This window comes from Globicephala melas, chromosome 6 (genome assembly GCF_963455315.2).
Source record: "Globicephala melas chromosome 6, mGloMel1.2, whole genome shotgun sequence".
NCBI lineage: Eukaryota > Metazoa > Chordata > Mammalia > Artiodactyla > Delphinidae > Globicephala > Globicephala melas.
In genome coordinates this window covers 113,410,339-113,437,337 of record NC_083319.1, presented here as the reverse complement: position 1 = coordinate 113,437,337, position 26,999 = coordinate 113,410,339, and the positions used below count along the sequence as shown (strand labels likewise).

General features: G+C 49.4%; 2 protein-coding genes across 11 annotated transcripts in view; one reads left to right on the top strand and one right to left on the bottom strand.

The window, feature by feature from the left end:
- PALLD (palladin, cytoskeletal associated protein) overlaps positions 1–26,999 on the top strand; it is a 389,315-nt gene that overhangs the window by 354,027 nt on the left and 8,289 nt on the right. For all 5 annotated transcript variants that reach the window (XM_070045831.1, XM_060301374.2, XM_060301375.2 and 2 more), the window contains 7 exons: positions 5,268–5,403; positions 8,355–8,453; positions 9,234–9,284; positions 10,422–10,643; positions 14,380–14,529; positions 22,779–22,873; positions 24,914–25,046. In XM_070045831.1, the coding sequence (XP_069901932.1) occupies positions 5,268–5,403; positions 8,355–8,453; positions 9,234–9,284; positions 10,422–10,643; positions 14,380–14,529; positions 22,779–22,873; positions 24,914–25,046 (886 nt within the window). The remainder of the gene's footprint in view (positions 1–5,267; positions 5,404–8,354; positions 8,454–9,233; positions 9,285–10,421; positions 10,644–14,379; positions 14,530–22,778; positions 22,874–24,913; positions 25,047–26,999) is intronic.
- The window catches only part of CBR4 (carbonyl reductase 4), a 90,846-nt gene continuing 75,107 nt past the window's right edge, over positions 11,261–26,999 (bottom strand). The window contains exons 5-6 of one of the 6 annotated variants that reach the window (XR_009564446.1): positions 21,822–21,927; positions 19,130–20,053 (exon numbers count right to left, since the gene is read on the bottom strand). Coding sequence is in view for 5 of the 6 variants with exons in the window: in XM_060301377.1 (XP_060157360.1) it covers positions 18,723–18,943 (221 nt within the window). In the remaining variant the exon portion in view is untranslated. The other 5 variants (XM_060301381.1, XM_060301377.1, XM_060301379.1 and 2 more) reach the window with 5 other exon arrangements.

Sequence of the window (26,999 nt, the reverse complement as noted above, 5' to 3'; positions counted from 1 at the left end):
TTTAATTCTTCTAGGTCTTTGTTAAACATTTCTTGCATCTTCTCAATCTTTGCCTCCATTCTTTTTCTGAGGTCCTGGATCATCTTCACTATCATTATTCTGAATTCTTTTTCTGGAAGGTTGCCTATCTCCACTTCATTTAGTTGTTTTTCTAGGGTTTTATCTCGTTCCTTCATCTGGTACATAGCTCTCTGCCTTTTCATCTTGTCTGTCTGTGAATGTGGTTGTTGTTCCACAGGCTGCAGGACTGTAGTTCTTCTTGCCTCTGCTGTCTGCCCTCTGGTGGATGAGGCTATCTAAGAGGCTTGTGCAAGTTTCCTGATGGGAGGGACTGGTGGTGGGTAGAGCTCACTGTTTCTCTGGTGGGCAGAGCTCAGTAGAACTTTAATCTGCTTGTCTGCTGTTGGGTGGCGCTAGGTTCCCTCCCTGTTGGTTGTTTGGCCTGAGGCAACCCAACACTGGCGTCTACCTGGGCTCTTTGGTGGGGCTAATGGCAGACTCTGGGAGGGCTCACGCCAAGGAGTACTTCCCAGCACTTCTGCTGCCAGTGTCCTTGTCCCCATGGTGAGCCACAGCCACCCCCCACCTCTGCAGGAGACCCTCCAACACTAGCAGGTAGGTCTGGTTCAGTCTCCTATGGGGCCGCTGGTCCTTCCCCTGGGTCCCAGTGCGTACACTACTTTGTGGGTGCCCTCCAAGAGAGGAGTCTCTGCTTCCCCCAGTCCTGTCGAAGTCCTGCAATCAAATCCCGCTAGCCTTCAAAGTCTGATTCTCTAGGAATTCCTCCTCCTGTTGCTGGACCCCCAGGTTGGGAAGCCTGATGTGGGGCTCAGAACCTTCACTCCAGTGGGTGGACTTCTGTGGTATAAGTGTTCTCCAGTCTCTGAGTCACCCACCCAGTGGTTATGGGATTTGATTTTTACTGGGATTGCGCCCCTCCTACCGTCTCACTGTGGCTTCTCCTTTGTCTTTGGATGTAGGGTATGTTTCTTGGTGAGTTTCAGTGTCTTCCTGTCCATGATGGTTCGGCAGTTAGTTGTGATTCTGGTGCTCTCGCAAGAGGGAGTGAGAACACGTCCTTCTAGTCGGCCATCTTGAACCAATCTCTCTCGGGCTCTTTTTTTTTTTTTTCTTGCGGTACGCGGGCCTCTCACTGCTGTGGCCTCTCCCGTTGCGGAGCACAGGCTCCGGACGCACAGGCTCAGCGGCCATGGCTCATGGGCCCAGGCGCTCCGCGGCATGTGGGATCTTCCCGGACCGGGGCATGAACCCGTGTCCCCTGCATCGGCAGGCAGACTCTCAACCACTGCGCCACCAGGGAAGCCCATCTCTCGGGCTCTTTTATACATTAATTTCTTTTTTTTGGCCACGCAGCTTGCAGGATCTTTGTTCCCCGACCCGGGATTGAACCTGGGCCTCTTTGGCAGTGAAAGCACGGAGTCCTACACAGTGGATGCCAGGGAATTCCCTCTTGTATACATTAATTTCTGAGATACACTCTTGGATGTGAGGGATTCCTGCCTGACAGCATGTTGATTTTGCTCACTCTGCAACTGTGTGAAGTTTAGTCTCCCTTCGATTTCGCTGAGTATGGGAAGAGGAGCATACGGGGGCTCTTCGTTTAAAAAATTCTCCGGTGGCCATACAGGCCAAGGACCTCCTACGTCATGTGCTGTGCGCTGCGTCTCTGAGCACGGACCGTGTTGACCTGGAACGGTCCATCAAGGGAGGATGCTCCCAAGGTCGTTCAGTAGTCAAGGACAAAGAAGAAAACTTCCTGGGATTCGGCCTGGTTGAATCTGGAGGGTTTTACTTTCCACGTGCGCGTGTATATGGTTGAGCTGTTTTTACCCCCAGCGCCATGAGTTTTATTTAACATAGTCAGTGGTGTCACATTGAAGCTGGTGTAGACAGGACAGGACGCTTCTGCAGGCTTGGGCTGAGCACAGGAGCAGTCAGCACATAAGACGCGTAGGGATGCCACTGGTTCCTGTGCGCTGAGTACGGGGTTTTGCGAACAGTTCTGGTTTGGGTAACAGTTTACGTTAAAGAGACGTTTTGATTTTTCACTGTACAAACCATTATGAAGGGAAAGCATCTCAGGACTTCCCTGGCGGTCCAGTATTTAGGACTTGGCCCTCTCACTTCCCAGGGCTCTTGAGTTTGATCCCTGGTCGGGGAAGTAAGATCCAGCAGGCCATGCAAAAAAAGAAAAAAAAATTTTTTTAGAGAAGGGAAAGCATCTGTTTGTCACCAGATGCTCTTTTTATTCCTGACGAGTTGCTCTTTGTTCATCAGAAGTTGGTGCCACGTTGGGGAGCAGACCACAGCCGTTTTACAACAGATTCCTTTTATAGGATAGCACTCCGTTGCCAAAACTTTGCGTCAAAAGTTTGTCACCGCTGTTCTTGCCGGGCGCCTCCCCTTTCCAAATGCTCCATCTTGGTTTCTGCCCTGATCTCAGATCTTCACCCTTACTGTGTGCTCAGTTTTTAATAAAGTTTCTTAGTGTTTTCTGAATTACGTTAATAATTAGTCCAAATGAGATACTCTCAGAGAAAAAGAAAAGGTTCCGTATTAAACTAAGCGACAGCGCCGTGGCCTGGACCCGTCTCCCCGAGGTGCCCGGTGCCCCGTTGACCCCTGGGCTGGCTCTGGTGGCCCTCCCTGTGGTCACCCCGGTCCAGCTCCTCGTGGACCCGCTTCTGTCACCTGGCAGCACTCTGCCCTCCCACCGGGTCCTCCCTCCCTCCCCCTCTGCCGTCCCCACTGTAGAAGCTGATTTTTGCAGGAATCATGACCTCAGTCTGCTCTACGTGTGTCCCTGGCCCCCAGAGCCGAGCAGGGCCCTGACCAGGGGGTCTGCGGGGGTGTGGGCAAGCTCTTGGGGGCTCTGCTCAGCATCCTGGGGTCCTCTTCACTCCCCCCGGCCTCCCTTGGCCAGTCCCTCCACGATCCGCCGCCCTGTAGGGTGGTCTCTGTCAACTGCCCCAGAGCCCCTCCTGCAGGCCCTGGTTTTCCCCATAATCCTGGGAGACCTGTGCCTTTAGTTGCCACATTTTGCAGTTTACGGAGGAGGAGGTGGAAGCACGAGCCATTGGCTAACTGGCCCAGTCTTTCTGTAAAGGGCGATGCTAGCCTCTTCACCCTTTTTGCTGTGATGCCCGCCTGCATCCCCACACCTCCCACGCATGACCCTGCCCACCTGCACCCTCACACCTCCCCCCCGTGACCCTGCCCACCTGCATCCCCACACCTCCCCCCTGTGACCCTGCCCACCTGCATCCCCACACCTCCCCCCTGTGACCCTGCCCACCTGCATCCCCACACCTCCCACCCGTGACCCTGCCCACCTGCATCCCCACACCTCCCACCCGTGACCCTGCCCACCTGCATCCCCACACCTCCTACCCGTGACCCTGCCCACCTGCATCCTCACACCTCCCATCCATGACCCTGCCCGCCTGCATCCTCACACCTCCCACCCGTGACCCTGCCCACCTGCATCCCCACACCTCCCACCCGTGACTCTGCCCACCTGCATCCTCACACCTCCCCCCCGTGACCCTGCCCACCTGCATCCCCACACCTCCCACCCGTGACCCTGCCCACCTGCATCCCCACACCTCCCCCCTGTGACCCTGCCCACCTGCATCCCCACACCTCCCACCCGTGACCCTGCCCACCTGCATCCCCACACCTCCCACCCGTGACCCTGCCCACCTGCATCCCCACACCTCCTACCCGTGACCCTGCCCACCTGCATCCTCACACCTCCCATCCATGACCCTGCCCGCCTGCATCCTCACACCTCCCACCCGTGACCCTGCCCGCCTGCATCCCCACACCTCCCCCCTGTGACCCTGCCCACCTGCATCCCCACACCTCCCATCCATGACCCTGCCCGCCTGCATCCTCACACCTCCCACCCGTGACCCTGCCCACCTGCATCCCCACACCTCCCCCCTGTGACCCTGCCCACCTGCATCCCCACACCTCCCACCCGTGACCCTGCCCACCTGCATCCCCACACCTCCCACCCGTGACCCTGCCCACCTGCATCCTCACACCTCCCACCCGTGACTCCGCCCACCTGCATCTTCACACGTCCTACCTGTGACCCTGCCCACCTGCATCCTCACACCTCCCACCCGTGACCCTGCCCGCCTGCATCTTCACACCTCCCCCCCTGTGACCCTGCCCACCTGCATCCTCACACTTCCCCCCTGTGACCCTGCCCACCTGCATCCTCACACCTCCCCCCCGTGACCCTGCCCACCTGCATCCCCACACCTCCCCCCCTGTGACTCTGCCCACCTGCATCCTCACACCTCCTACCCGTGACCCTGCCCACCTGCATCCTCACACCTCCCACCCGTGACCCTGCCCGCCTGCATCCTCACACCTCCCACCCGTGACCCTGCCCACCTGCATCCCCACACCTCCCACCCGTGACCCTGCCCACCTGCATCCTCACACCTCCCATCCATGACCCTGCCCGCCTGCATCCTCACACCTCCCACCCGTGACCCTGCCCACCTGCATCCTCACACCTCCCACCTGAAAGTGTATTGTGTGCATTCTTCTCTAACTTGCTCTTTTTCAACCTTGACATTATATCTTTGAAATTCACCTTTGGTGATACGCATCCTTCTTTTCCACTGTTGGACGGTGTTCGTTTCTCACTCATCTTTACCCACAGCCCTGTGAGGGAGGAAGAAGTAAACTAGGCAGCACATGGCTTCAGTCCACCTGTCAGGCCTGCACCCTGCAGCCCAGCCAGACCAGGACAGAAGAGGAGGGCGGAGAGGACAGGATTCACGTTTGCTCAGGGCGGGCGGGGCACTGATGCAGAATGAACTGGCGGCAGAGGACCAGGGGGCTGAGTTGAGGGAAGGATGCAGAAGTCTGTTCTTCCTGAAACCCTCTGATGGTCTCATGTGGCGGTGGGTGTTGTTACACCTGTTTATGACACGTGCTGGGAAGCCTGCGCAAAGTCACCGACCTAACACGGTGGAAACCCAGGTCTGGGTATAAACAGTGCCACGTATCTGTTGCCGCTTCCCCGGCCTTGGCCCTCATCTCACCCCGGCGGGTGCGCCCCGGGTGTACGGACTTTCTCTGGGGACCGGTTCCCGTCAGCGTCACTGGTCCCACACCCAGCGGGTCAGGCGTGGCCGTCAGGGTGGGTGGTGCTGGGGCGGGGGGGGGGGGGTGCGTGCCTGACCCTGACCCTGACCCTGACCGCGCTGTGTGCTTGCCCACAGGGGATTTCCCAAGAAGGCCAGCAGAACTGCCCGCATCGCCTCGGACGAGGAGATCCAGGGCTCGAAGGATGCCGTCATCCAGGACCTGGAGCGGAAGTTGCGCTTCAAGGAGGACCTGCTGAACAACGGGCAGCCGGTACAGGGCGGGGTGTGCTGGGGTGGGCGGGGTCTGGAGCTGCCGCCGAGCCCTTCCCTCTCCCCCAGGCCTAGGGTCCCGAGTCGCGTCCTCACCGCTGGCCCGGTACCCCGAACCCCCACGTTCCTCTGCGTGGTGAGGCTTGGGTCCGGGAAGTGGGGAGGGGAGAAGGCTGCTTTCTGCTGCCTCCTGTCATGGACCATTCCTGGGGCATCACAGCAGGTTGGAGGGAAGGGAGGGAGGAAGGACTGAGGGTGAGGCCGGGGTAGGGCAGTGAGGACCTGCGACCTTACAGAGAAAAAGGAACCAATCCCGCTGGAGGGGTAGGCGTGGGGAGAGCCATGCCCCCCGGTGACCTGTCTCTGCCGGAAGCAGTGAATCGGAATTAAAGTTCCAGAAGCAGAATTTGGATTCCAGGCCCTGCAGTGCTTCTGCACAAAAAGCATCTTTCCTTAGGAGACCATGGCTGGAGTCTAGAGTGTTAGGAGACACGGATTCCGTCACCTGAAAGAGGAGCCTTGCTTCCCATCCTCGTTCCAGTCTGTCAGGGCAGGACAGCTCAGCTCAAGGAGAAAATAGTAATTCTGTTTCAAGGCTGCAGAATTGTGAAGTCGACCAGAGTAGCTCTGGTGACAGTGTGCACAGATGTTTCCTCCAGTGGACCTAGTGTTTCCTTGCCAGTCTTTTTTGTTCGGTTTTGGGGGTTACTGACCCTTTTCTTATCACATCAGAGTACTTCAAGGGGACAGGAAAAGCAAGTCTAGCAAAGGAGGTCTCAGGTAGGGGAAAGGAGCCTTTTGTGCTTTATTATGGGGAAATTTGCCCAGCTCTTAAGTAGAAGCAGAAAAGGGCCTCTTTGTATAAAATCTCCCTCACACACCTTTTTCAGGAGAGAGAGTCTCTGTACTAGTTAAGTTTTCTAGGAATTGTAATTATCAAGCGTTGATGGATAAGAATGTGAGCACAGGCCGCATCTGCCCGGGAAGATGGGGACTAGAGGAGGGTGTTGGATGCTGGTCTTAATTATCAGGATCCTGACCTGAGCTCAGGAAGATTAAAAGGCTAATGAGTTCCTGTGTTGGTGAGTGATGTCGAAGAGAAGATTTTCACCAAGGGAAAATATATTCTCCCTGAGATAAGTGGTACACGTGTAAGTGTACGTATTCTGGAAGTTTGCCCTGGCTCTGTCAACCAGAGCCTTTGATAGATTAAAACAAATACTTAAGGGAACTTTTTCAATCCAGGTAAAGGCATCTCTCCAGGTTTTTTTTTTTCTTTTTTTCTTTTTTTTTTGGTTGTTTGTTTAAATATTCCTTATGGACTAATTCTTGGTTAAAAAGTAAGACTTCTGTAAGCCCTTACGTTATACTATGTGTATTTATTTTTGTTATATATATATCATGTGTCTCACGTATAAATATATATTTTTGGTATTTGTCTGTTTAGCAGTGAATGACATTTCCAGTATTTTCCATAGATTTCCACATTTGAGAGTTTAAAAAAACTAGAAAAGTAAGGTTTCCTTTCTTAGAAAATGAGACGCTGAAATAGCTTTTTCCTGATGTTGCACATCATTCCATACTTATTTCTGGCTTCTTAGAGCTCGTCTGTCCAAACGGCGTAGTAGTTTAGAAACAAAACTATGAAGTGACTTTGCTTCCTGGTGGGAGCAGGTACATCTGGTGGAGGCCTGGGTGTCACACGATGCTTCTGCTCCAAAGGAACAGGGTGGCATCGCTCCAGTCCTCGCTGGGGTGCTGCTGTAGTCGTCCCTGCAGACGTTAGGAAGGCTTTTAAGAGAGCAGGTATTTAAAACTCTCTCTGAAAACTGAATTCATGATTTTTTAACACACGTGAGAAAATTAAACACCACCTTACTGCACGAGACATTCCGTGCAGCAGACACTGCCCCTGCCTCTTCTCATCCTCGCCCCCTTCTTTACGAAATGAAATAAGTGGAACTTCAGGTCTTTTGTCGTCTGGCACTTGTCTTATTTCTCTTCCCGGTCTCCGCTGGGACTGGAACCAGCAATTGCTGGAGGTCAGCAGTTTACCCAACATATTTTCCTGATGAGATCGTTTCCAGTAGAATTTGTGTCTAGATTCACAAGTTTGGAAGTTTATCTGAAATAACTTGTGCAGGATTTGGGGGGGGGGGGGTTTGGATTCTGCCGTACTACTTACTCTCTATCTTGAATCAAATGCTTGTTTTTAAAATGCCCCTGATGGGCCGATGGTCATATTAGAGCCAGTGTCAAGAGCGGCCATCCGCCCAGCAGACAGAACACGAACGTGGACATTTCTCTCGTGTTTGGCCCAAAGCGCCGGCCGGTCGATGCAGAAGCCTCACCGCCCTCTTTGCAGACAGTCTCCCCAAGTAGGCTCGTGAGCCGTGGGTATCAGCTCAGCAGGTATCTTTCACGGCCCCTCTGCCAAGTCCACGTGTGTAGTCATCCTTTGTGGGTTATTGCATGTGCTTGTGTTCACCTCGGATACCCAACCCCTGGGAAGTGCTGTCAAAGCAGAGAGGACCGTCACTGCCCGCTGGCCTGAAACTCCCTCATCAGGCAGTTCTGAAGCCTGTGGATGGCTATGAAAATAACATTTCCTGTAAAAAGAACATTTTGCTGTTTCAGTATCTTTTTTCTCTCTGTTTATCGTCAGGGGTAAATATATGACTCGTACTTTTAGGTGACTTCTCCCCTGTTGCTCAGTCTGTGCTCTATCAGTTGGTGGCTCTCAGGATGGGTCACCCCACCTCCCAACCCAGGGTCAGGACCAGAAGGGCCGGGGAGAGCAGCTGAACAAGGGGAGGACTCCTGTGCGTACAGGCGTCAAGGCGGAGAGGGAGCAGTTGCAGAGAACGGCCAGCGTGTTTGCTTTTTCAGCTCTTTTTCCTAAGGTGTGGCAGCATTGTGGTTTTTCTGATTTCTGTGACTTGCTTCGTCTAGAGGCTGACGTACGAGGAAAGGATGGCACGGCGGCTGCTGGGTGCCGACAGCGCGACCGTCTTCAACGTCCAGGAGCCTGAAGAGGAGGCGGCCAGCCAGGTACCCCGTTCCTCCTGGCTCCCCAGGGAAGCAGATTACCCTGTCCCCTCTCCCTGCCCTCCTTACGGACAGTCTTGGGGTCAGCTCTGTGGAGAGCAGAGGGCGGGTCAGAGGAAGGAGCATTGTCATCAAGTCAGCCTCCCAGCCAGTGTTTATTGAGCACGTACTGTGCTGAGTGAGTGGCGGGATTTATTTCGGTTGGTGACACCTGTTCATTTTATCTTCTTATCGATTCGTTTCTCTCCTTTCAAGTATCTTTCTGTTTTTTCCTGTCCTGGGCTGTAATGCAGAATAGGTTTGTGTGGAGGAACATATGTTCACTGACATTGTCTGAAATCACTAGTGACTATTTCCAATTATGTTCTTAATATCTCGTCCAGGTAAAATACCTATGTACAGAAAAGACTCTGTTTTCCTCCACGGATGTAGTTATAAAGCACTAATCAGCAGAGAACCTAAAATGCTAACATTTTGTTCCCCTGTTAACACCAAAAAATAAGTCACTTCATGGATTTGATGTAAATAAACTGTTTTATAATCTCCACTGCTTCTGTTTGGAGTCTCCAGATGTAGTTCGGATAAAAGAAAGCTTTGTAACCCAAGTTTAAAGGATCAAGTAAACTCTTCCTTGTGTGTCTTAAGAAATGGATCAGCCTTCAAAACCTGAAAGGTTCTCTGTGTTAAATATCGCTGCCACACAGCTTCACTTAAAGCTGCAAATCTTGTGAGATTCTTGCTGTTCTGTACTGGGCTTCACTTCTTTTTCTTCTACCATTGCAGGACCCTGGGTCTCCTCATGCTTCTGTAGGGAGTCCTCTGGATGGTCAGAAGGTCACGCTTTCACCTTTCTTTTCTTCCCAGTCTTTCCCTGTATCTGTTTCTTCCCTTCTTCCTCGTTTACCTGTGTATATAGTTAACTGCCACACATTAAGTACTCCGACCAGTGTCTATTTTCATTTAATATCAGATGGACAGAATTAACTGCCGTGTGATTGTCGTGTCATTTATTTACAAACTTGAATTTGATTCTGTCCTTTGTGGCTACTCTGAATTTTAAATTGTGAAAAGTTTCTCATTTGTTAAACCTTTGTAGGGGGAAAAAGAGCTAATTCTTAAACTGACTGATCTGATACTATTTAGACAAAACAACTTGTGTATTTTTTGCAGTTTTATTCATACTGTTGAATTTCTTCCTTCAAGGCAACAGACTGTTTTGTGAAGGTTGAGTACCTTAAGGGAAAACCTCGTTAAAACAACCTTTCATTTAATATTAAATAGAGAATATCTCATAATGGGCTGCCTTGTCTTTACTGTACTTTGTCAGCAAGAGATCTGCAGGCTCCCCCTTCACCACCAGAGGATGGTGACGGGGACTTTGCTCTGCTCCTGTGTTTTTCACCAAACATTTGACTGGACCGTCAGTCCTCGGGAGGAGAATGGCTGCTCAGAGCTGCAGAGCTGAGGGAGAGCCCGAGGCTGTGTGGCGAGTGTTGGTAGGAGGAGGGATTGTGGTACCATTTCTCCATCACTCGTTTGCTGGGAGGCCGAGTGACCTTGCAGCTGCCCCCCGCCTGTGCGGCTGCCCTTCTGAGCAAGTGCCCCACCAGACGGAGGAAGCAGTGTGCCGTCATGTTTACTGTTTATGAATGGTTTAGGAATGACTGTTGCCTTTTTCTTTCTTCTCCCCACCCCAAGGGAAGAGAGAAGGAAATTCATCTTCATAGTTGGTTTGGTTTTTTTTTGGATCATAGGACTTGAGGACAGTCTGAAATATCGTACATACTTACTTCCAGATGTTCTTTGTTTTATATGGAGCTGAATTGGGCACAGGCTCCTTTTTTTAGCTCTGTGGTAAAAAACATCACTGTCTTCTGGGCGCCTTACTGGAGAGGGGATAAGACGTGGGCCTTGGGGGACTTGGTACCGCGTGGACCGAGGTCGGTGACGTGACCCTTCTCTCTGATTCAGGAGTACAAAGTCTCCAGCTGTGAGCAGAGGCTCATCAGTGAAATCGAGTACAGGCTGGAAAGGTCCCCTGTGGAGGAGTCAGGGGAAGAGGCTCCCTGTGGGGACGCGTCTGTGGAGAGTGGAGTGGCCCCATTCTTCGAGACGAAGCTGAAGCATTTCAAGATCTTTGAGGGGATGCCCGTGACCTTCACGTGCAGAGTGACCGGGAATCCAAAGCCGAAGGTGAGCTGCAACAAGGCTTCTTAAGAGTTATGTTCCCCAAGGATGCGTTTGGCTCCCAGCATGCCACACGCCATTGCAGCGTTAGGGGGAACGGGTGCAGACTAAGCCGCTCAGTACCCGTGATGTAAAACGCTCGAGTTCAGGGCCGTCCTCAGGAGGCACTGGAAACCAGCAAGGGTAGAAGAGTAGAACAGGACAGGACAGAATAGAATAGTAGAATAATGGACAAGGAGCCTTTCATAACCCACGTCATTTACTCATATGATGTTGCCATTGTTACACCCAAATTGCAGACGACCGGGCTGAGCTCAGGGGGGGTTAATGAACTTTCCCCGGGTCAGAAAGCTGTGAGTGGCCAGGCTTGAACTTGAATCCGTCCGTGCTCTGTACCAGACAGAGGAATAAAGCTATACCACAGGTGATGGAAACTGCAGATCTTTAGTCTACAAAACCAAGGCCTCCTGTGTTTACAGAGGCGGTGGAAGCAGGAATACTGTGAGAAAGGGTCCTCCGAGAAGCTTCTGGTACCGAGGATGAGGCCGGCCTGGCCGGAGCCCTATTCCTGCAAGCACGTGGGGATGCTGGAAGGAGGGAGGGTGGCCCTCTCTTTAAGGAGAGACTGGAATCACTGCTCACTGGCCCCGCAAAGTGGCAAACAGGACTACACTTTTCCCTAGAACTTGAGAGAAGAGAATAAAAGAGGCACCCATGAGAAGCTGAAACTCCAGATTCACACTCTCACAGGATACAGAGCCCAAAGCTGAGAAATTAATATGAAATTTAGTCCAGGATGATTATAATCCTAAGGTTTCTGGCAGAAGCAAGTAAAAATTGCCCCATAAGACTTCCACACTGGGGCCTGTCAGACATCTACAGGGCAGGAGGGGGAAAAAGTGAGTTCACAAGAAAAACTCACAGACCCTGCGAGCAAACAGGGTCCACAGCAAAAGAAACGGGAGAACAGAGGCCATGGTGCCACACAGGATAGAGCCGCCTTGAGGGGACTCCTGAAATTACTGTGTTTAAAGTGATGGAAACAATTCTAAAAGGAATAGACACTTTAGTGAAAGAATAGGACCAGAGACAAGGCACACGTAAAATAAGCATACAAAAATGAAAGCTGTACTCCCTGAAATTAACATTTCAACAGGGGCTGGTGTGAAAGAGCCGGAATGAGACCGAGTGAGACAGGAGCAGGGGCCGGGCCGGGGCCACACCTGAAACTTTGGGGGGCTCGTGCTCTGGGCTCCCTCCGTTGTTCTGTTTTCACAGTAAGGAAAGTTTTACCACCATACTCTTTCCCTAAAACCGAATCCCAGCCCCACAGTCAGAAAAAGATAGACCAGAAAAATTAGCTTTATATTTTCAGAGCCATTGCCACCTCCTAATGAGACTTCACAAATCAACTGTTGTTAGAGGACACACGTCTGTATTATCTTGACATCATTGGATCATTGGTGTGTGTTCACAACCATGATATCAAATGCATGTATTAAAAATAAACATGCACTTTATGAGTGGAACTCATAATTATATCATGAACTTCCAAAATAGTCACAAAAAGAACCCCACGTTCTTTTTCAACCTTACTCAAGGCACGATTACTGATGGGCTTCTAAGGTCACTGAATCCTGTTCTTAAAGAACGTTATGTTCGCCCGAGAGGCGGGCTTTTGTTTTAACGTGACTGTCTTGTTCTCCTACAACCTTGAATGTTTCACGGCCGTTAAGAGGTTGATTTTCCAGAGCTTTTTCCTGTTAGATGTTCTTCTGTTTTCCTGGCTGCCATTCTTTTTCTTCCCTCCCTGGTTTATTGAGACCTGTTTCTCCTGCACATGTTCTAGCAATTATATTAGGATTGTTGGAGTGTGGAATACTCATCGTGTTTAAAAATATATATTTTTTTAGCTTATGGGTTTTTTTTTTTTTAATTTTTTTATTCTGCCCTTGACATGCTTGTTCCATTGAGATATGAGAAGATGGAAGAGAATTTCTAGTTCACCCTGTTTTCATCTCTTGTACCCTTCCTGTCCTGTCTCTTAGCAGTCTTGGTAAAGTTTTGGAACTGTCTCTTAATCTCATTTGAAAGTTGGATTCCAGGTACAATAGAGGTGAAAAATATGATTAAAGTAGAGAAATAGGGCTTCCCTGTTGGCGCAGTGGTTGAGAGTCTGCCTGCTGATGCAGGGGACACGAGTTCATGCCCTGGTCCGGGAAGATCCCACATGCCGCAGGGCAGCTGGACCCGTGAGCCATGGCCGCTGAGCCTGTGCTCCGCAACGGGAGAGGCCACAACAGTGAGAGGCCCGCATACTGCAAAAAAAAAAAAAAAAAGGAGAAAAATATTCTAAAGAACTGGCATAGAGGCAAGAATGCAAAAGGGAGAAATTATGTACTAATCGCAGCTTCTTTGTTCCATTGGAAATAATCCAACCACTAAGAGTATGATAATTACAAAGTATCACGCCTTATGTAACTTACCTTTTAGAACTGGAAGTTATTAGTCTATTTGATGGTGAACTTTTAGGTTCTGGAGATTAATAATGTAGTTCCTATAAATGAACTGACTGAAAACTAAGGGTAGGAAAAGCTGCATCGGTCAGATCCTGATTGTTCTTGCACTTATCTCCTGCCGTCTGTTTGTAGCCGTTCCCTGTCTTAGACATGGAAGCTTCAAGAAAGATTTTTCAGATTCAGAGGCTTTGACAGGGAGTGGAATTGGAAGGCCAGCTGTGGTCTCAACTGACATATCGATTTACATGCAGGAAGAATTTCATTTTAAAACTGCAGGCTCGGAACTAAGTTTCTTCTGTTGGGAATCAGGAGTGCTTTTGGTTGCAAGGAACAAAAGTGACCACAAAGAACCTGCTATGGTTTGAAAAGGGAGGATGTATTTCCCTCCCGATGGCAAGTGTGGAGGGGCCAGTGCAGCATCCTGGCTGTGTTAGGGCTGCCGGCTCTATGACCCAAACTGTGGCCCGTCTTCAGCTGTGCAGTTCATGATCAAGTCAGAAATAATAACCAAACCATGAGAGACCCACGGACCCAGGATCTTGCTTAAAGGTGAGGGAGGGAAGGACGACCCGTAGAAGAACTCGTTTGACCATTTAGAATTTTCTTATTTAGTCAAGATTTTTACTTTATTTCTCACATTTATGTTTCCATCACCCCAAGTTAAAATGCTATTTGAAAATGATTATACATTTCAATACTACTGTGTTTTCTTTAACATAGCGGAGCTGAGGAACTGTAACCCTCCGTCCTGTGCCCCTCCGCTGGGAATGAAAGTGATAGGGTTCCCCCATCACCCCCCTCACCTGCCCCAGCTCCTCACACCCTGTTCTGTTTGACACGATTCCAAGGAATCGCTGGGGTTTAGGTTCTGGTCTTGTTGTCTACAATAACCTTTTTACCTTTACAAGTAATACATTGTCATTCGGGACACTTGAAATAGAAGCAAAAAGCAAACTGGGCGCCAGCGCTGAAACCATCGCTGTCCTTCACGTAAATAGTGGATGAATGTAAATGCCTGCTTATGGACGTCTCCTTAAAAATAAAAAGCGGCTGTGTAACTTCTAAAACTGAGATAGCATTCAACTTGCTTGCCACCTACCCTTTTCCCTCAGAAGCCAAGGTCCTGCCCTGACGTCCTGCCTCGCGCTGTAACTCGGGAGCTCAGGGCGGCCCGTGCCCCTCCACTCACAGGGCCTCACCTTCATCTCTGCCTTCCCCCTCAGACCTACTGGTTTAAAGATGGGAAGCAGATCTCTCCCAAGAACGATCACTACAGCATCCGGAGCGACCCTGACGGGACCTGCTCTCTGCATACCGTGGCCTCCACCCTGGACGATGACGGGAATTACACGATCATGGCTTCGAGCCCTCAGGTGGGGATGCGCGGTGGCCTCGGGCCTGTGCCCAGGGTGGTGGGGTTTCCCGGGCAGAGGAGCTGCTGCTTGGCTAACGGGGAGTCATGCCTCTTTGACTTGAAACTGTTTTCCCAATTCTCCATCCAGCGTGTTTTCCCAGGATAGAAACATCCTTTCTTAATATTTATCTATTCCGTGAGATGTTTGTCTCCATGAATAATTCCGGTGCAGATGTGCATTCTTTCCATAAATATTATTGAGAACCTGATAATGTACACCTGTCATGTGGGTGGTGGAGCTGCAGTGCTTCAGGGGATGAGGTCCCGAGACAGAAGATAAGCCAGTAAACGAATGCATAAACCATGTGATTGCAGGTAGGGTTATGTTCTCAGGAGAAAGGAGAGTGAGGGGTATGGATAAGCTGTGGTAGGAAAACTCAGGAAGGAAAATGTTTAGAAGAAATAACGCACACACCTAATTCAGTGGAATTTAAGTAATGTGGAAGTGTGGACAAATTATGATTTCGATAGAACATACATACAGCATTCAGCGTTTTTGTTTGTTTACACCCAGATGTTTTGTAGTTGCCCTTAGATTTAGGGTCAAAAAATCGGTTGACTACTTAGATTTTAACAGACAGCTACTGGGTACCATGTTCCCAATTCAAGCCTGCAAATTCTTTTTTATTGAATATCTTGTATATTTTAGGTGCTATACGGGGTACACAGAAATATGTAAGAAGTGATTTTGTGCCTTACAAGCTCAACATCTGACTGGGTATTTTATGAAGTCTGCAGAAATCATGTAAATGACGCACTTCTAAAAAAAATTTTATTTTATATTAGACGATAGTTGATTTACAATGTTGTGTTAGTTTCAGTTGTACAGCAAAGTGATTCACTTACACATATATATATATTCTTTTTCAAATTCTTTTCCCAGTTTGGTAAAAAACACTCTTTTTTAAAAAAGAAAGCTAAAGTTAACAGTTTTATTATGTAACTGATGAAGATTGCCCAGAACTTATCTTTTTAAAAAATCTCTGATCTATTTATATCATTCCCTATTTCATTATTTCTTTTGAAGGAAATATTAAGTGTTAGAAAATGAAGAAAATGATACAAATCATTTTAGCAAAGCGTACAGACTTCTGAAAGTTTGTACAGTGTTATACTGTCCTCGGGTTACATTGTCATGTAAAGATACATTTCTGCAGTGATGGTAAGAGTGAAACTGAAATTGCCCACAAATCAGGCTATGATCCAGGACAGCCGACTCTGCACTGACAAGAAAGTTTCCAAGTTAACGCCTTCTGGAGTTTCTAACTTTTCAATCAACGAACACATGACCATCCCTTTGAAAAATAGTCAGAATCACAGCCTTTACAATAAGTTACATTTTAATGCTTATTTGTGTTCATGTTGTTTGTATTTGAGGGAACGAAAGTGGAACTTTCTCTTTTTTTAATTATATTTTTAGTATGTTTCCTTGACTACTTTTTTTTTAATTGCATCTTTATTGCACTTTGTAGATATTGCGTTTCTTACAAATTGAAGTTTTGTGGCAACCCTGTGTTGAGTAAGTCTATCACTGCTGTTTTTCTAACAGCATTTGCTCACTTTACATGTCTGTGTTACATTTCGTAATTCTTGTTCTATTTCAAACTTTTTAATTATTATTACATTTGTTATGGTGGTCTGTGATCTTTGATGTTACTACTACAACTCTATTAACCAATTTCGATTTTCAGTTTTCTGCCTCTTAAAAAAGTAGTGGAGTGCTCAGCAAAATCCAGAATTTTTCTTTGCCCTGGGTTCTTCATTTCTCTTGTGCCCTGGAAAGGCTAGGGTGGGTTATGGAGCTAGAAAATTCACTGTGTTCCTTATGTGCTCACCATTCCTGGGGTCCCGCTGTCCACCTCAAGGCGTTTTTCCTAGTGAATGTTTTGAACTGTTACTGGAGTGAGCAGTTTTATAGATAGAACAAGAGAAATGTCACACTGCAAGTTTTGAGTCTGCTTCTAGTCTCTTCAGGTGACGTAGCTTTCCATGTGGGGAAGTTCTAACGGGAAGGGCCAGGCAGGTGGCAGCGGGCAGGCGGCTGGGCTCCAGGGTGGCGGTCTCTGCATGGTTATTAAACCCCTGACCAACCAGGTGAAGGAGGGCTGAAGATGCCCGTTCAACATGGAAAAGGAGGAGGGGCAAAGTCAGAAGACGGAAGTGACGCAATGAAGACCAGGAGTGGAGACGTAGGGACAATTCGGAAGAGTCGGGGGTGCAGATCGGGGTGCAGAGCCAGCACCCGGCACCGGGCAGGTCTGAGTTGGGTTCTGGCCGCGTGGCCTTTAGCAAGTCCTGAATCTCTAAGCCCGCTTCCTCGTCCATGAAGTGAGAAAAATAATACGAATTTAAACGATGCATGTAGAGCGCTTGGTTTACCTGGCATGTGACGGGCTTCCAGTAAGCGCAGGTTGTTGCCACTGTTTAAGTTCGAGGACGCTAGTCCCCCTTCTCGGAGCAGCACCCTGAGCTGGCAGGGGCCGTGGAGCCCGGCTGTGTCCCTCCCTCAGCGCCGTGAGTCCAGAAGTCAGTGCGGGCTGGAATCTCTCCCCAGCGCGGTGCTGGCGCGGGCACTTCCAGCCTCCACCCTGGGAGAGGCGTTCCCGGCAGGGGCGGCTCGGTTGCGACTGCACGGCCGGGGCCCTGGGAGGAGGGCTCAGCTGCAGAGCCCACGTGCACAGCTGGGCTGGCGGGAGCCACGCCGCGGCCGGGAGGAGACCCCCCCCCCCCCAACGGCGGGGCGCTGCCCTCGTGCCGGGCCGTGCGCTCCGCTGCTTCACCGGAGCCCTGGCCACGCCCCCCGTGGCTCGCCCTGTCTGGTTCTTCGCCCTTTACCTTTCGGAGGCGAGACAGAGAAATGAGCAGTGGCCGTTTACCTCAGCTCACCAGGAGCCCGGCTCTTCTAGCAGACTCGCCCGTCCTGTCTGTGAGTCAAGCAAGCAGCGGTGTGGCCGCCCTGTGTCCCAGAGCCCTCGAGGCCCCGGGACAGGGCAGGTCCTGATGCCGGAATCCCGCTGGCTCTCGAGGTCGGGCCCACGAGGATCCTCATTAACGGGGTGCGTTCTCGTAACTAGGCGTCTCCTTTCCTACTGAAATGACCGAAAGGCAGGCGTCTGAGGCGAGGCTCCTGAGGGGCATCTGAGGACATGCTAAGCGTGGGCGCTGGGCCTCAGCCTGACACGGTTGTGAGTCTTGGTGTTTAGGGTACTTGGCAGTCGCTCTTGCAAGTTTCTGAGTGAGTCGCCTGGTTGATGTCCGCGCGGGGGTGAGACTCCTCCTCCGGCCGGCTCTTCAGTAGCAGGTGTGTCCACACCTGCCAGGTGTGGGTTTTGTGAGTCATCACCGAGAAACTGGAGTGAACTTCCTGCCCACTTAGGAAAACGAAGTGGCGTTTCAGCCCTGACGAGCCGCGCCCTGTTGCTCTCCCTGCTCCGTGCTGCAGGTCGTCGCTTGCTGCTGTAGGAACACGTGACAGAAATGCTTCACGCTCCATAGTCTCACCTTCAGAAGCAGCTGCTACGGTACATAGTAAAGGACTTCGCCGTTCTCGTAATTTGTGAATGAAAACACGGTTTAAAAGAAGCATGATGTAAATAGGCACTGAAAATAAATCTCAAAAGTAAAAGCTAAGTTTTTCAAAATACGTTAGTCCCAGAAGCATAGCGTGGGGTCCGCTGACCTGGGCTCCCTGCTTCCTTGATGCCCTTTGATACCTTCATTTTTTTCCACGTTATGGAAGGACTTGGGTTTGGGAGGGAGACAACTCCATCTCTTTTCTGGTGCACCGTGGCCTCCACGATGTGAAGTGACACAGGGAAAGAGGAAAAGGCTGATGGAAAAATGAGTTCGGTAATGAAACACGGACGGCCGAGCTCTCCAGAGCAGCGGAAGATAATTCCCGAGAGCCAACAGAAGGGGTGAGAAGCAAGGAAAGAGGAAAACACGGTCAGCAGGTTAGTTTATAGAATAATTTTCCACCTGGGTCAGTCCTCAGGGCATAAGGAACACGTTAGATGTTGTTGATGGCGTGCAGTTTCCACCTGGGACAGAACACACTGCTCTGGGCAAGCACTGGCCGTGGAGCATCCTCAGCCCGGCAGCTCCCGGGAGATGGTCGCGCAGTTGAGCGGGACCATAAGGGCCTGTGACGCGTTACAGCAGGCAGCCGCCGAACCGAGGGCCACAGGCTCCGCCTACGTCCGACTCTAATCCCATCCTGAAGACACGGCGGAATGGAAACACAAATGTTTGACTTTGTTTTGCTGCGTTGCTAGGTTCCCCCGTCCTGCTCTCTGGTTTGGAATGGCTGTCGTGCACTGTTGGCTGCGTCCTCCAATTGCATTGTGTGTGCGAGCGGCGGGCTTCCCTGAGACCTGCGGGCCGCAAGTTAGATTTCATAAACCGGGAAATGCAGATGTTTTGTCCGTAGCACATAAATCACTAGCCTTGCAGGAGGCCTCAGATGCGCATTACAAGCTGGATGGTTAACAGAGAACCACCTTAAGAATTCAAACGCGTGGTTTGCGCTGTAGCTTTAAACACTGAGGACTTGTCTGGAATAGAAAAGCAGTGAGCAGCTGAGTTCAATTTAAAAGGCTGGTGTTTCAACGTTATAAGGTTTTCTGGCACCTTCCAAGCTTCCCTTCAGACATTCACTTCCGTTATTCCTTCATGTGTTAATGATAAAGCGAAATGAAACGAGACAGTTGAAAGCGAACAGACAGCGTTAATGTACCCCTGAGCCTGCAGTGACGGCAGTTTTACTGGGTTAACTGGCACGTTTGTAGGATTAAAATCACCGAATGCTCATTTTGGATGACCTTCCTCAGAAAACATTCAGACTTAAAAATCTCAGCTTCCTGTCGTGCACTTTGGAGGCATCTTTTCAAAAATGCTTCCCTGGGTTCTGGACTGAAAATGTCAGAATTATACCACTCGCTACTTTGGTTGCTTTCTAAGTAGTCCTGTTCACTTGTTGTTAGTAATATATTTCGCCAGTATCAGTATATTATCAAACTCACAGGTCTGCCTCCTGAATTCCAGGCCCTTTCCCCTTTCTGTTCCAAAGTGGAGGATGGTGTGGGAATAAGAAGGTGATAAATGACAACATATGCCGTTTTCTTAAGTTCGGGAAGTTAAGGAAGATTCTGGGGCAGTATTTGTAGGGTTCTGAGCAATCGCAGTAACAATCTTGACAGCGTGCTAGGAATGTGTGCTCTTCACGGAGCAGCGTGCCAACCTGTCACCGTGTGTTTGGGAGCGGGGAAAGGAGACAAAGTGCATCCCAGGCACAGGCAGTGCTCAGGGTTGGGCAGGACCCCTTTCCTCCTGGGCCTCGGACGCAGACGTCAGACACCTGGGAGGTACCTGTGTGCGTGGCGCCCTGCAAGCACCAGCGTGACGTGGGGAAAGGTTGGTCTGCTCTCCACAGTTTCCCTCCTACGCTTGGAGTACTTGGTTTTTCCTCTGGAGTTAACTGCATCCTAATACCAAAAAAAGAGAGAGAGGAAAGAGAGGAAGGAAAAGGAAAGAAGGAAGGGAGGGTGGGTAGAAGGAGGAAGGAAACTCCATTCATATGGGGAAAAATGGTGTTGAACGAAACAGTTCCTATCCATCTGGTGGTTATTATAGTTACATCTGTATCCAGTGCTATAAAAATTTAACATTTTGAGCGTTTAGCATGTGCCAGACACACCACCAAGTACTTGACCCCTGTTAACTCGTTCAGTCATCATAAGAGCCCCTCCCTGCAGGATGACCAGCAGGGTCCTGTTCCACAGGTGAGGACCCTCATCTGGGGTATGTCGCCTGCCTCGTCTTTCCACTGTAAGGGACAGAGCTGGTTACAAACCCAGGGCAAAGGAGCCAAGGGCAGGCATCTGGGGCTCATCCCAGCACTGAGAGCCCTGAGGGGCCGAGGGGCACTGGTTAAAAGAGGCCTCTGAAGGAACCAAACAAGGTAAGAGCATACCGCGAGCAAAATACGCCTACTTGGAAAATTTCACTGGAGTCAGACAAGCTGCTGGGCCCATAAAAATCACCTTAATGTGCACACCTGATGTCACAGACCCAGAGAAACACAGCACCAGCAGCGGTGGCGGCGGAGTTAGCAGTGATGATGACAAGATCATCATGGATTATATCATTTAATCTTTGCAGCACCCTTGTGAGGTATAGTGCCCCACCTTTTACAGAAGAAGAAATGTGGGCTTGAACAAATGTAGGATTTGCCCAAAGCTTTAGGAAAAAAGTCAAAACTCAAATCCAGGTTAGAGGAATTTTTTTTTTTAGCACCATTATCTGCTTCCCCAAATTCAAGGTTTAAGGTTGAATTTAACTTTTATCTTTATCTAACGACATACATCATTCGTTAATACTCACTTCCTTGGTGGATCCTCTGGGTTTTATACCACAAGGAAGAATCCACCCAGATTACGTAACTCTTTTAATCTCTCCAAATTAAAATTATTTGCCAAAGCAGCGAAGCAGATAGTAAGGAAACCATAGCATCAGTTCAATGGAAGCTATTTGTGTGAAAACAAAACATACAATCCCTTGTCCTCAAGCTCCAAAAGGAATCATGGGTCTTCTGTGTCCCAGCCGTGATGACACATCAGCTGTGTAATTTATAACGGGCTCTTCTAAGCAAGTTATATCTAGATTTTCTGTAGCAAGTACAGACCAGGAGGGGTTCGATGGAATTGGTGTACAGATTTCAAGCTACTTTAGGGAATCCCAAGTGTTTGTAAGATCAGCGTGAGAGAATTCATATCGTGTGGCCTGAACTTCAGATACAGTTGATCTAAGTTGGAAATAACTCCCCTCATAAAGTTATATACTTCATTATACTTGGACATTTTCGGGAAAGGCAGCGCTTGTGGCCTCAATGGAGGAAGGTGCGTGTCCCGCGGTACAAGACCGCTTGAGTTTGTGTGTTTACAACAGCTCCTGGGTCCTTCCTAACCCTCCCGTCCGCACCGGTACTGTGTCTTTGCCTTTCCTGGTTACTATGGCCTGAAGAGGTCCAGGCTTTGGGGAGACCCCGAGGGCCCCTCCCTGCATCCTGCCATGGGGTCCCCCTCCGTGTCCCCGCCAGCGTCCTCTCAAGGGGGGACTCAGAAGGCGGTTCAGGACCCACAGAACCCCTCTGCTTTGGTCACCTGTTTGGCCACCTGCAGTGACAGTGGGGGTCAGGGGTCAACTTTACTTTGACTCTAAGCGCTCCCTTCAGCCTGGAGCTATAGAACTCACCAAGGACGAGGGTGAAAAATCAGTCTGCGTCTCATGTTCCTGCCCTGCGTACTCCCTCTCGGTCATCGTCAGGGTTTAGGTGTCCTCCTGCTCGTCCTCCGGGGCCCTGCAAGGAGCGAGCAGAGGAGACCATCTGCTTTGCTGCTCTGCTGGACGTAGGGAGAGATAAGTCCAGACCAGAAGGCGAAGTGGCAGGGCATTGATTCCTGTCGCCTGGCCCCTCTGTTGCTGTGTGTCCCTAGACAGCACTTATCCGATTCCCAGTTGACAAATTTGAGGGAGAAGACAGCGCGTGTAGCCAGATGTTATCATAACTTTATATGGGGTATAATCTATAAAACTATTGATTCACTGTGTTTTACACCTGAAACTAATATAATATTGTTAAGTGAACTATACTTCAGACAAGATCAGGTGTGTTCAGGGTGGGGTGGCTGTAGACTTTATACTTCAAATAAAAAAATTTAAAGATTATAAAATACAGCTTTTCGTTAGAATAGGTCCTTATCGTGTGACCCTCATAGGCTCAGGCATTTACTGCTCCTGGTTTTAAAAGCTCAAATATTGTCACTTCATGGGGACAGGGTGTCCCATAGTTGTCATGCTCCTTGTCGCCCCAGGCATGCTTGTTACGTAGCGCTTATTTTTTCATGCCGGCCGCCCTTTCAATGTGCGGTTTTGGGAAGGGATACCACGAACATTTAAGAACTAAAAAGAAGACTGAAATGATCTGGTTTGATTTCAGAGTTAGCTCCACGCAGTAGGTATGTAGCCTTGAAAGTGGCATCATCACAAGACGTCCCGGGGGGCGTGTTTCAGAGACAGGCTGGGGTCCCGCTGGTGCGGCGCGCTGGTCTGCGGGGAAGAGCGCCCTGTGGAGACCAGGGCAGCCGTGGCGGTGACGGGGGCGGTGCTGGGGCGCTGGCCGCTAACCGTCGGTCCCCTCTGTCCCCGCAGGGCCGCGTCAGCTGCACGGGACGGCTGATGGTGCAGGCCGTGAACCAGAGAGGCCGCAGCCCCCGCTCGCCCGCCGGCCAGCCTCACGGCAGAAGGTATCTCTCGCGTCCCTTCCCGGGCGCTGCTGCTCACTGTCACTGTAACCCAGCGCTGCCAGCATCTCGGGGACACCACAGGAGAGGACGTACTTGGGGGACAGGATGGGGCCACAGCAGGAAGCGTGGTGGCGTGTGCCTCCTTTCTAGCTGGGGGCGGGGTGGAGGACGTACCGGCTGGGCCTGGCGCCCTGCGACACGTGCTGCGTGTGGGCGGGCGGCAGCCACGTCACCACGGACACGCTGGTCGGTGGCACCCAGGCTCTAGCCACGCTTTCCTCACCAGCATCATGTGGGCTGCCCCCTGGGTTTCCTGAGATCGGCTCGTGTACGAAGGTTCCTTGTCCGGTCGCTTAGGTCACAAGCTTGTCTCAGATCCTAGCCTCGTAGGTCAGACTTGCCCCATGGCCCCGAGCGAGTGCACGTGAGGATGGGCAGCGGGGCTGTGGTTCTCCGTGACACACGCGGCTACAGATGGGGCCGGTGACTGGGCCATCCGGCCCCTGGGCCTAGCACAGGGGAGGACATGCCAGTGAGGCCACCGGAGGAGCAGGGCACGGCAAGCAGCAGCGGGCGGGCTCACGCCCCACGCGGGCTTGTGCCGGCGTTTGGGAGGCAGCTCCGGCCTCCGCACTCGCAGGTTTGATTCAGGCTTCTTGGGGCGGGACTTGGCGCACAGCATCACCTGCCCCCGCGCCTGTCAGCACAGCTGCAGCAGGTCCGTTCTCTCCGGCTTCACTCGGGGCCTTCCGTGCCTTTCAGCCGTTTGTGGGCCACTGACTCCTGAAAGGGCATTGTGCTCGTCAATGAGACCTGGTGGGTGAAGGCTGGTGATTGCTAGCGTATTCTACTAATTTCTCATTTGCTTTGCTCCTACTTCTGCTACTGAAGTGTTTCTTAACTGACCTCCCAATGATCTCCGGCAGGGTTAGTTTCAACACCTCACTCCTGAGTCTTCCCTGCAGTCACTTTAAATCATACTGCTCTTAAAGGCGGCTCTGGCAGCATCCTCAAAACCAAGAAGGGTGCACAGAATCTCGAGATGTGCACAAGTTTATGTTAAAGCAAAAAAAAGGAATAAAAATTACTGCTTTAGGCACATGGTTAACGGATACAGAAGAAAACCTGCCTAAAATGTGATTTGTTTTCCTGGTTAATATGAAAAGAAATTTTTATTAGAATGATATTCATTCTTTTTAAATAATAAGAACTTTTAATTTCCTGCAAGTTTACAATCACAGTGGAAACTGTCCTGATTTCTGTCGAAAAATATTTGGTAATAAATGAGCAACAGCTGCTGCTGCTTCTCATACAGCTTTAAACATATTTATTTAGGAAAAAATAGGTTACTGTTAGTTCCCCATTTTCCCCTTTCACGATTTATGCTAGCTGTAAGGGTTAGGATAGCAGATTATTTGAAGTCTGCAATTAGCAGATTATTACATGTATAATACACTTCCAAACGAAACAGGATTTTGTTTTACTGACTTTCTTTATGGTATGAACCCTGGGATTAGGAGCTAGGTAAGCAGCTAAGGAAATTATATTATTGCCCCACGTATTATAGAGAAGAGATAACTAAGAACCTGACAATACCTACTGTCTATTTATATTACCTATCATTTATGTGTCGTTCTCCTTCCTCCTCCTCCCCCCTTTCTTTCCATCTGTCTGTATTTATCTGTGTGTCATTCTCCCTCCCTCTTTCTCTGCCCCCATCTTTCTTTCCATCTATTTAACTATATTTGTGGCATTCTCCTTCCCCTCCCCCATCTTTCCCTCTGTGTGTATCTGTGTGGCATTCTCCCTCCCTCTCTCTCTACCCCCATCTTTCTTTCCATCTATTTAACTATATTTGTGGCATTCTCCCTCCCCTCCCACATCTTTCCCTCTGGGTGTATCTGTGTGGCATTCTCCCTCCCTCTCTCTCTGCCCCCATCTTTCTTTCCATCTATCTATCTATATTGTCTATCTTTGTGGCGTTCTCCCTCCCCTCCCCCATCTTTCTTTCCATCTGTTGGTTTTCTCTCTCGTCCGAAGGTCTCGTTCGAGATCCAGGGACAGTGCCGACGAAGGTGAACCGATTCAGGAACGATTCTTCCGACCGCACTTCCTGCAGGCTCCCGGGGACCTGACGGTCCAGGAGGGCAGGCTCTGCAGGATGGACTGTAAGGTGAGGGGCTTGGGTGCCTCCCTTCTCCCTGCAATACCGCTTCCCTTTAGTTCCTTTTGGGGAAATTATGTAAAGTATACATCTTTAAAATGTTTCCTAGCAGAAGAGGAGAGAAAATGAGTGGAACATACTATTTACATACATTTCAAATCATTCTTTTCCTTGATTTTTAAGTTTTTGTTGAATATGTCCTTTACCTAGAACCCTGTGTGCCATACTCCAGAAAGTGAACTGGGAGGTTTTATCCCTCAGAGTCGCCCTTTTTGTTGAAGTAATGACTGTGTTGGATCTGTTCTCTGTCCTGATCTTACTTATATTTACTCTGTTTTCATACAAATTTTGTATCCACACACCTACTATCTCAGGCCTCCCATTTCCTGTTTCTAAGAGACATCCAAGCAGCACCTTCATTCCGTCAACAATAGGGCTTCTTAACCAGGTCCTGGGGTGAGCAGGTCTCATCAGGTGTGTGGGCCTGAAATTACACAGGAGGTTGTATGTGGTACACCTGCCATCAGCTTCCCAGAGGACCTCGAGGCCAAAAATGTGTAGGAATCACTGGTCTGAAAGTTTTTGATTGTTTTGTGTTTTTGCCCCATTATTTATTGACCTTAAATTTAAATTTTAGCTCTGAAATATGAATACGCTTTTAAAAAAGTAATTTGGGCTCTCTCTGCTGGTTGTCTCTGGAATTGCAGAACACAAGATGTAAGGCACTTAGAGGGTTAACTCTGGGCTTGTAGAAATGTATTAAAAATGTATAAAATACTTTCCAGCATAATTTTTCAATATAAATTTATTTTTTGGCTGCATTGGGTTTTCGTTGCTGTGCATGGGCTTCTCATTAAGGTGGCTTCTCATTTTGGAGCACAGGCCCTAGGCGTGTGGGCTTAGTAGTTGTGGTACGTGGGCTCAGTAGTTGTGGCTCGCGGGCTCTAGAGCGCAGGCTCAGTAGTTGTGGCGCACGGGCTTAGTTGCTCCGTGTCATGTGAGATCTTCCCAGACTAGGGATCAAACCGGTGTCCCCTGCATTGGCAGGTGGGTTCTTAACTACTGCACCACCAGGGAAGTCCCTCCAGTGTAATTTTTTTAATTTTTATTTTATATTGAACTATAGTTGATTAACTGTGTTGTTAGTTTCAGGTGTACAGCAGTGATTCAGTTATGCATATGCATGTATCCTTTTTCAGTTATGTATATGCATGTATCTATTCTTTTTCCAAGTTCTTTTCCCATTTAGATTATTACAGAATGTTGAGCAGAGTTCCCTGTGGTCAATACAGTAGGTTCTTGTTGGTTATCTGTTATCTGTTATCTGAACCTCCATACTGTTCTCCATAGTGGCTGTATCAGTTTACATTCCCACCAACAGCGCAGGAGGGTTCCCTTTTCTCCACCCCCTCTCCAGCATTTATTGTTTGTAAACTGTTTGATGATGGCCATTCTGACCGGTGTGAGGTGATACATCACTGTAGTTTTGATGTGCATTTCTCTAGTAATCAGCAGTGTGGAGCATCTTTTCATGTGCCTGTGTATGTCTCCTTTGGAAAAATGTCTGTTTAGGGCTTTGGCCCATTTTTTGATTGGGTTGTTGTTTGATGTTTGTTTTTTGTTTTTTTTGTTATTGAGCCACATGAGCTGTTTGTTTGTACATTTTGGAGATTAATCCCTTGTCAGCTGCATTGTTTGGAGATTAATTCCTTGTCAGCTGCAGTGTTTGCAACATAATTCTTTTTACAGTATAAGTATACAGATTGAGTTTATATATATACAGTGTGTATATATTTATATGTGTGTATTTATTTGGGGTCTGTAACTGAGAATTCATACAGACCACCCGTAAAATGACATTTGAGTCCACAGGGGAAATTTTCTTTGAGAAAATTAGATGATACCAAGGGATTACTATTAATTTTAACTTTATGTATAAAATGGGAACTGTGACTATGTAAG